The 9,383-nt window shown below is 44.5% G+C and overlaps 1 protein-coding gene across 2 annotated transcripts; it reads left to right on the top strand.

Annotated features, from left to right (window-relative positions):
• Positions 1-45: 45 nt before the first annotated feature.
• BLZF1 (basic leucine zipper nuclear factor 1) lies at positions 46-9,378 on the top strand. Of its 2 annotated transcripts, none has more exons than XM_054067537.1 (7): positions 46-88; positions 3,154-3,210; positions 4,309-4,748; positions 5,420-5,619; positions 6,547-6,675; positions 7,249-7,468; positions 8,777-9,378. In XM_054067537.1, exons 2-7 carry the CDS (start codon positions 3,192-3,194, stop codon positions 8,960-8,962), a joined length of 1,194 nt encoding a protein of 397 aa, XP_053923512.1. In that variant the 5' UTR covers positions 46-88; positions 3,154-3,191; the 3' UTR covers positions 8,963-9,378. The 2 variants fall into 2 exon arrangements, with proteins under 2 accessions (XP_053923512.1, XP_053923503.1); XM_054067528.1 differs by having other exon boundaries at positions 69-200.
• Positions 9,379-9,383: the final 5 nt, after the last annotated feature.

A 9,383-nucleotide genomic window follows, 5' to 3' on the forward strand; every position in this document is an offset into this window, starting at 1 on the left:
ACCCCGCGCGTCGCTGAAGGGGATTAGTCGAGAGGCTGAGCCGCCACCAGCGAGCGCTCTGCCCTACCCGAACGGAAGCGGAAGTCGGGTGAGGTGGCGGTGGCGGAGGTAGTGGGAGCTCCGGTAACATCCTGGGGCCGCACCGGGTCTCGAGGCCGGGGCCCGAGCTTGACGCCGGCCTGGTGGCAGCAGCGCCAGAGGTCGGAATGGGTGGTGGCAGCAGGGACGGGGCTCGAGTGTGGCTGGAGGTTGTGGCTGGCTTGGTGGCAGCAGGACCAGAGGCTGAGAGCTCCTGCTGGCAACAGAACAGTCCTGGTGGCAGCAGAGGTGGAACTTGGGAGTATCTAGTGGTATAAGGGCCAGCCTGGTGGCAGCAGGGCTGGGGCTCAAGGGTGGCTGGAGGTTGTGGCCGGCTTGGGGGCAGCAGGCTTGGAACTCGTGAGCGGCTGGTGGCAGCAAGACTGACCTAATGGCAGTAAGGCCGGAGGTCGAGAGCGCTTGCTGCTAGTGGTAGCAGGGCCAGCCTGGTGGCAGTAGGGCTGCGCCTCAGGAACGGCTGGAGGTTGTGGCCAGAGGTGGCAGTAAGGCTGGAGATGAAGAGTGGCCTGGTGGCAGCAGGGTCAGAGGCTGAGAGTGGCTGGTGGTGGTAGGGCCAGGGCTCAAGAGATGCTGAAGATTGTTGCAGCGAGGCCAGAGGTTGAGAGCGCCTGGTGGTAACAGGGCTGAGGGGTGAGAGCAGCTGGTGGCAGAAGGGCTGGGGCTCGAGAGTGGCTGGAGGTTGTGACTGGCCTAATGGCTGTAACTCAGCAGCAGCTGGTGGCAGCAGGGCCACAGGTCAAGAGTGCCTGGTGGCAGCAGGCCTGGTCTGGTGGCAGCAGGGCTGAGGGTTTGAGAGTAGATGGTGGCAGCAGAGATGGGGCTCAAGAGTGGCTAGAGGTTGTGGCCGGCCTGGTGGCAGCAGCAGGGCTGGGCCTCTGGAGTGGCTGGTGTCTGTGGGACCAGCCTGGTGACAGCAGAATCAGAGCTCAAGAGCAGCTGGGGACAGTAGGACTGGCCTGGTGGCAGCAGGGCCAGAGCTGAGGAGTGGCTGGGTGTGGCTTATGGGGCACTGAGGTGGGCAGGAGAGGGTGCAGTCTGTGTTGGATTGAAAAAACTGTTTTCCAGTGCTGTGGGTAATGTCTAGCTCTGGCTGACCAGCAGGCTGAGGGGAGAGGGGGCTCCTCCTGGCACCTGGGAGCCAAGGTGCAGCTCCTGGGTCAGTAGTGGGTTTCGAAGGCCACTGTGGGCCATGATTCAGCTGTGTTAATATGGGATTTCCTTGTGTAGTTTATTGGGGGGGGGGCGGCGGCGGCTCTGCAGGGCACTATGTCAGCTGAGGAGTGCAGTTGTTGACGATTCAACCAGTGAAGGAGTTTTACCTGTTGGAATGTAATAAAGAAGTGTAATGTTGACAGGCTGAGGGAGTTGCGGTGGTTCAGCCTAGAGAAGAGAAGACTTCAGGGAGACCTTATAGGAGCCTCATAGTACCTGAAGGGGCTACTGGAAAGCTGGAGATGGACTGTCAGGGAGTGTAGTGACAGGACAACAGGTAACACTTTTAAGCTGAAATGGAGGAGACTTAGATTAGATGTTAGGAAGAAATTTTTTACTGTGAGGGCGGTGAAACACTGGTGCCCAGGAAAGTAGTGGAGGGTCCATCCCTGGACATATTCAAGGCCAGGCTGGGTGAAGCTTCTGGCGACTTGGTCTAGTTGAAGGTGTCCCTGTTTACTGCGGGGGAGTTGAAGCTATATGACCTGTAAAGGGACCCTTCCAACTCAAAGCGTTCTATGGTTCTATGAATACTGAAGGAGCGGGATCATCAGTAGGTGGTCTTGGATGAAGTAGCTAAGACCAAATGCTCATTACCAGTCTTCTGTGGAGTATTCTCACCTCTCTCTGAGCAGCTACGCTTTCATCATCCTCATTTACCTCAGATGGATGGAGATCCTCCATCAAAAATGAATGAGCAGTAGTGATTGGCACAGCATGGTATTAAATGGGGAAGAAAATAACTCCTGCAGTAGAAGGAACAGGTAGCAAGATGTTACTGTTTCTGTAGTTTGAGAAAGCTCAAGGAGGGAAAGTTGGTTTTGGTCTTCTAGTCATCACAAAAGATAAACCTGTCCACAAAACAAGTCATGGATCTAGAAAGCTGGCAGTAGTGTGCTGACTGATGCCATTACCTTTTCAGGGTGGAGAGATGTAGCAATGGAAGTCAAAATAGTTGCCTTTTCAGTTAGTGATGTAAGGAAAGGAAGAAGGGCTTTGAGAGACCTCCCTTGAGTATCAGGGAAAACTGAAGGGAAAAAACCCAACAACCCACAAGCCTAGGGATATACCAAATCCCAAACTAATGTAGTTAGTGACAAACTCTGGAAAAGGGGGATGGGTGGCCTGGGGAGTTGGGAGTGGATGGACCTGTGGATAAAGGAGGCGACAGTTGATATTGTTTGTGGATAAGAGAGAAGATGGCCAAGATGGCGGTTTGGGACAAAGTTGGGGTAGAGTTTGGCTGTTAACTTAAACTAAGCCCATGCAGCTACTTGGGGCACTGACCTCTGCTTTGGCTGGGAATTTGCTGTGTTAAGAAAGTTGTATTAGGAAGCGGGACTGAAGCAATTGTGCAGCTGTGCAGTTGCCATAGTTTCCTCCTCACCTCTCAGTCTACTTTAAGAACACTGTGGGATTTCTCTTTCTTTTGGTTCTGTGATGATCAGAGGTTATCTCTATGTGGTCGTGCAGTTGTACTCTGGGATAGTTGGAGTTTTAAAGGGTAAGATGAGGGCTTACTGAAAACAAGAGGGAGACCAGAAAGAGAAATTTGAGGAATGGAACCTAGAGATAGATGAGGAGAGAGAATTAAGAGTTGAAGTGTGGCTCTTAGTGAAAGAAGAAACAAGTGCCAGAAATCTCATAGGCCTTCTTTCACTTCTTTGAGTCCTTTGGTAAAGTTCTTATCATTTTGGGGTTTTTGGTTGTTTTTTCCTTTGTTCTGGTGTGGATATTTTTAGTGTGCTACTGAACTAGAGCTTAGACGTTGTACTAGAAAAAAGGATAAACTATCATTCTTACCTTGCTAAGGATTTCCCCTCTCCCCGCTTTATTCCTCAGACTCATGTAGTTAGGAAGAGCCGACTGTTAAAGAGACAATGACTTCTCCAGAAAAAGGTAGGTGATTCACGTGATATCCGATCAGACTGGATTAAAAGTACTTTAACTAGAATTCTAAAGACCAGTTACACTGTGTTTCAGGCTCCATTTGTTTAAACTTATTCCTTTTAGGTGGCTTTTAGGAAGTAGTTATGTGACTTTGTTATTGCAGTGAAAATCAAGGCTGCCTGGCTGGAGCAGTTATTTCAATAGGATTTTCTAATCCAGCTTTGTATCAAAAACCAAGTTTGTCACTTGTACTGTTGTCTGTCAGTCCTCTAGTATTTAGAACCTGTTGGTACTGCTTCAGCCAGCTTGAAAGTAGGGCAATATAATGGTGCTGCTACAGCATTTTTGAAATTAATTATTTAGATAAAAGGACACAAGCTCATGTTACTGCCCACAGTATGAGCAAAAAAGCAGTATGTGTAGCTACACTCTAAGAAACATTCTGTCCCTTCACCCATTGTGAGGAAACTTCAGTGTAATATTTCTTGCAGCTGAAAGCTTAGTGAACTTCAGTAAAATGAATTTTGGTAAACGTTGTCATTCATAGTGGGGAATTCAGAACAGAATGTGGTATTACTGAGAGTATTGGGGTCTGTTGATTAGAAACAAAGCAGAACTGGATTGCTGGCTTTTCTTAAGCCTTCATTTGGACAACTAAGACATGGTAGGTAGCACTTAAAAGTCTGCTAAACTACTTAAAGAGTTAGTAGCTACACAGCAAATAGCTGCTTTTCATTTAATTATTGCTTTTAAAATGCATTGCTCTATTCTGTCAGCTCCCAAACTCTAATTTTGCTTGAGTAATATTGTAAAGAGTTATCTTCTCCTTTTCATGTCTTCATCTACCTAGGCTTGTGTGGGAGCAGGAAACTGAGGTTAATACAATTCAGGTGTGTCTGTTTCTTATACCATTAGTTTTAACAAGCAACACACGCTTGAGTAAGGACTCTTCTAACTTGTGCTTGGTTCTTACTGCTGCAAAGGACTATTTTACACATGCAGTGTGCAATTAAAATCTGACTTTGAAGTACAGAAATGAAGAGTTACAGTGAAACTATAACAAAGTGAAAGGTGGTAAACTTTCCCTCTGCTGTCTCTAAATTTTAGTTGACGATGCCTCCTCACCCATCCGAGGACCTGGAGATGGCATGGAAACAGAGCAGCCAGCTGTATCAGTGGAAGTCAGCACTGGAACCAACACTGTGAACCATCACATCCACCACAGCCCACATAAAAAGACAGGCTCTTCCCTGAGTCCTGGAGTTCTGCAGCTAGGGAAAGTACATGCTGATAAGTCAGTGGAGATTGAAGCTATTCGTATTTTAGTCCCCAAAGCAGCCATCACCCATGTTGTTCCAGCTAAGAATGCTAAGGTAGCTAAATCAGTGCTACATAAAGGAGACGCGTTCCACCAGTCAGAGGGAGCTGTAGATCCTAAGAAAGAACAGATAGAGCTGAAAAATGCAATTGAAAAACTAAAGAATTCAGAAAAGCGGTTGTTACAGGATAAAGAAGGTCTCTCTAACCAGCTGCGTGTACAGACAGAGGTAAGAAGTTAAAGGTATTTTCTGTCACACATCTGACCTGCTTTGGTTTATATAAGTAGTTTGAAAATGTGATGAAAGAGAACTGCTGTGGCACTCCAGCCTTGAAACAAATTGTTTTCCTTTTGAGCTTACCAGCTAAGATAGAGTAGAAGTACATCCAAGTAATCCAGTGCTGCTTCTCCCTCGACAGGTGAAAGAATCAAGGGTTTGAAGCTGGGAGAGACACATTAGAGGGCTGCAAAGAAAGGAATCTTTCATGGGGAAAGATTTTGCTACTTAGCTCAACCAAGAAGTGAAAAATGTTATGCCATAGAAGGCCTGGTGATTATTTTCTGCATAATATGATCTGTGGATGTCTGGCTTAATCCTTTATTATCTTACTGATTCAGGACTTGAATACCATTGAAACTTTGTTTCTTATAGTAGACTTCCATTCTTCTTCTCTACACATTGTCAGAATTTAAACAAGAATGTTTACAATGTGCATTAGCCTCAAATATTTATGCTCACTGGAGTGGGTTGTGAAGCTTAATGTACTCTGCCTTGGATGTGACCCCTTCTGGAAAGAGAGGCAATTTATTGTTAGCAATTTGCAATAACTTGCAACATGTCCTGAAAGTAGGCGTTTCATTCTATATTGATAATTACAAGAGAGCCTGCTCTAATTCTAGGTGAATCGAGAGCTGAAGAAATTACTTGTTGCTTCCGTTGGCAATGATCTACAGTATCACTTTGAACGGATGGCTCGTGAGAAAAATCAGTTAATCCTAGAAAATGAAGTCCTGGGACGGAATATATCTCAGTTATCTGAACAATTGGAGCGCATGTCTATACAGTGCGATGTGTGGCGAAGCAAATTCCTAGCGAGCAGGTACTCCCTTTTACTTGTTCCCCTCTGCTGTTATAACAGTGTCTCCTTCAAGTCCTTTAACGGCCATTGCAATGCCTGGGACTGTACGTAGAGATGCAGAGGGCAGCTGTAACAGCTGCGTTGGCACCTACTGTGCAATATGAGTATACAGAAAAGGTACAAAGAAAGTAAACTGCATGTAAATCTGAATGGTTCTGCTTTTCCAAGGTAATACAGTGGGTCCTGAAACTCCTAAAATCTTAACTAAGGTTCTTGTCAACATAGTAAGAGAAGTTCTTAATTCTGATAGACTATGTGCAGTTCAGAGTTTAAAAATGTCTTCCAGGACAGCTGTCTTGACTTGTCCTAAAGATAATTAGCTACATTCTCATCCCCATCTCCCACTATGATAAAATTCTCAATTTCTGAAGAAGTTGATGGGATTAAGAACCCTGCTTACAGTGACTGGGAAGGGCAGCTCAGTACGGAGGAAAGCGTAGAGGCACTTTTTCATTGAACACCAATTGTGTTACTGCTTGGATCCCTACTGTTACTTATAGAATAATGGCTGGTAGAAGTCAGGAGCAAACCTTCAGCTGGTCTGGGTGTCAGTCTCATTTAACAGTGGATTAGACTTCTGATTTGCTAAGTGTAGTTGTCTTACAAGATATGTAAATAGTATTCTAGGAGTTTTCATCTTTTACTGTACTTGGATATAACTAACTAGATTTTAATTACTATGCTTAATGCACATGTTGACTGTAGTCGAACAGAAATTGCTCTTTATCACCCTTATTACAAAGGATATGTAGTAAGGCCCTGTATGGGGAAGTGGGGTGAGAACAGCAGCTTCATACTTGGTTTGAGCAGACAAATTATGGGCTATACTATAGTAAAGGTAACTTTCAAATGCTCATTTGCACTACTTATTGGAGATTCCTTTTGCAGGGTTATGGCTGATGAGCTAACCAATACCAGAACAATTCTTCAGCGTCAAACCAGGGATGCACAAAGTGCAATCCAGGACTTGCTGAATGAACGCGATCAGTTCCGTCAAGAGATGATTGATACACAGAAGTATGATTTTTCTAATTCAGATTACATCTGTGCCAACTCTTCATTTCTGTCAGCTTATTCTAGGCCAGAGAAGCATCAAATAACTTTTCCCTGTTCCAGTGATAATCAGCACAAATCAGTTACACTGATGGATAGTATGGTCACTTTTCAGTCTCAGAGCTGAAAGAGCCAAAGTGATATTAATTCTTTCCTCTTTCCCTGGAGGTGTGAGGTCTGTTGAACTGACATCCCTCATATCCTCAGGCTTCCTCTATTTAATCACTTACTGACTCGACTTCATCCCTTCTGTCTGTCTCCAAAACACACAGATTCTTCTACCCGCATTGACCATTTGATGCTTATCCTGCCAGATGTCAAATAAGTTTAACCAGTGTTCAAATACTGTGTTGGTGAATCTTGCCTTGGAGGGTAGCCCATTTGCCTCCTTGTTTTTAAATGCTTTTTTTTCCTTTTGTGGTTAACATTTAGCGCAGTTTAGTCTTGAGAGGGAACAGTTCCTCTGAAGGATGCTGTGTGCTGATAGTATAGAATAAAAACACCATGACACTAAGTGCTTTTTTGCTTTCTGCACAGGCTGCTGGAGGAGCTGATGGTTTCTCTTCAGTGGGGGAGACAACAGACATACTACCCTAGTGCCCAGCCTTACACTACAACAGAGCTAGCAGCTGTGAATTGTAAGCTAGCCAAAGCTGTAAGCTCACGTCTTTTGGGAAATGTTGGCACCAGCAGTCCAAAAAAAACTTCAGTAGCTGTGGAGTTGAGCAATACCCCTGCTGAGAAAATGGCTGAAATGGTAAGAGCTCTTCATACATCTCAGTCTGTCAGCATAGAGTCGTCTTTTTAGAAAGAAACACCTTGCTTTGTGTTAACTAATTAATATCCTGCCTTTTTTAAAAACAATATGCAGAGTAAAGATGCTGAATAGAGCTGCTTCCCCTCATTAAAAAAAAGAAAGACAAAAAAACACCCTGCCAATCTCCCTCAAACAACAACCACACACACAAAACAAAACATAAAAATGGAATAATAAGCAGAACATAAATGTGATGATACACAGTTTCCTTCTCTTTCCCTACCTGCTCAAGTAACTGGGTCAAAATTTGTTTAGAGTTAGTGTGTCAGGAGTAGGCCAACTGAAAATACTTAATTCAGTTTTTAAACTGAGTGAGAGGAGGAACCGAGACACCTAGTTCAGATAGGAATAATTCATAACACTTCAGACAGTTTCTGTTGCCCTAAAAATTAATTCTGTTGAAAGTGGGTGGAAACACAGAGAGAAGCCATGTGATTATCTTTCAAGGTGAGGTTCCACTGCAGGAAGCTTGATGTTTAAATAGCAAATGAGACTCAACAGTTCAGTCTGGAAGCGTTTGAATAATAGGTGAGCAGTGGGAGGATCACAATGCTTTATCTGTGTTGCCTGGTTTTGCTGAAAAAGATTAGAATTTTTTTTTATTCTCAATAAAATCCTATCTTGGATTTCTGACAGGCATCGCTAATTTATAAACAGTACTTGATATCTTTATATTAAGATGATCAGAGGGCTGGAGCATCTCTGCTGTGAGGACAGGCTGAGAGAGTTGGTGTTGTTCAGCCTGGAGAAGAGAAGGCTCAGGGGAGACCTTATAGTGAACTTCCTGTACCTGAAGGGGCTACAGGAAAGCTGGGGAAGGGCTGTTCACAAGGGCATGGAGTGATAGAATGAGGGCTTTAAATTGGAGAGGGGAAGATTTAGATTAGATGTTAGGAAGAATTTCTTCATGCTGAGGGTGGTGAGGCACTGGCACAGGTTGCCCAGGGAAGTTGTGGCTGCCCCATCCCTGGAGGTATTTAAGGCCAGGTTGGATGGGGCCTTGGGCAGCCTGACATAGCGGGAGGTATCCCTGCCCATGGCAGGGGGGTTGGAACTGGATGATCTTTAAGGTCCTTTCCAATGCAAACTGTCCTATGATTCTATATTGAGGGTCTGGATAGATGGATAGTTAGTTTTCAACTTTAAAAACCTTGCTTTTGAGCAGGGATCCTTCCTAACTGTTGAGAAGGATATAATCACCATTAAACTTAGTAGATATAGTTTAATTCTCACCTTTTCCATCCCTAGGTGCTACGTGTACTGGATCCAGCTGCATGTACAGAAACATCAACTGAAGTTTCTTTTCCTGACACTTCTCCGTCCTCCTTCCTTTCCACAAAGAAGAGCATTGGAAGGTTCCACCCTTATACAAGATACGAAGATGTAACTTTCAATTGTTGCAGTCACTGTCAAGGAGAGCTGATAGTCGTTTAAAACACAGCCAATCCAGCTGCACATGCTCCGTTTCTAAAGGATTACACTAGCTGATGGTTCAGCAGGCTTCTCTTTTTTTCCTATTTCTCCCCATAAAGGGTGGATTTAACATTGGAAATTATGCACTTTCTGCTTCGCTGCCTCTTAAAGTTAAGAACTAACAGGATTTCCTTGGCTTCAGGGATACCTCTACTACTTTTCAGTGTCGAAAGCTACTTATTTTCTTCTACAAAGACCAAAAATGTTATGCTGGTCCAGTCTGTAAAGCATGGAGATGCCCTTGACTGTTTAAGTTTACTGTTCTATTAGCAGATCTCAATTAATTTCTTTTTAGAGGGAGACAGAAGCATAGCTACGCCAAAGTAAATGAAGTGCTGGTAGGCTTGGTTTACAAAACAAAAAGCAATGGAAAATGGTCAGC

This window comes from Cuculus canorus, chromosome 1 (genome assembly GCF_017976375.1).
Source record: "Cuculus canorus isolate bCucCan1 chromosome 1, bCucCan1.pri, whole genome shotgun sequence".
NCBI classification, from domain to species: Eukaryota; Metazoa; Chordata; class Aves; order Cuculiformes; family Cuculidae; genus Cuculus; species Cuculus canorus.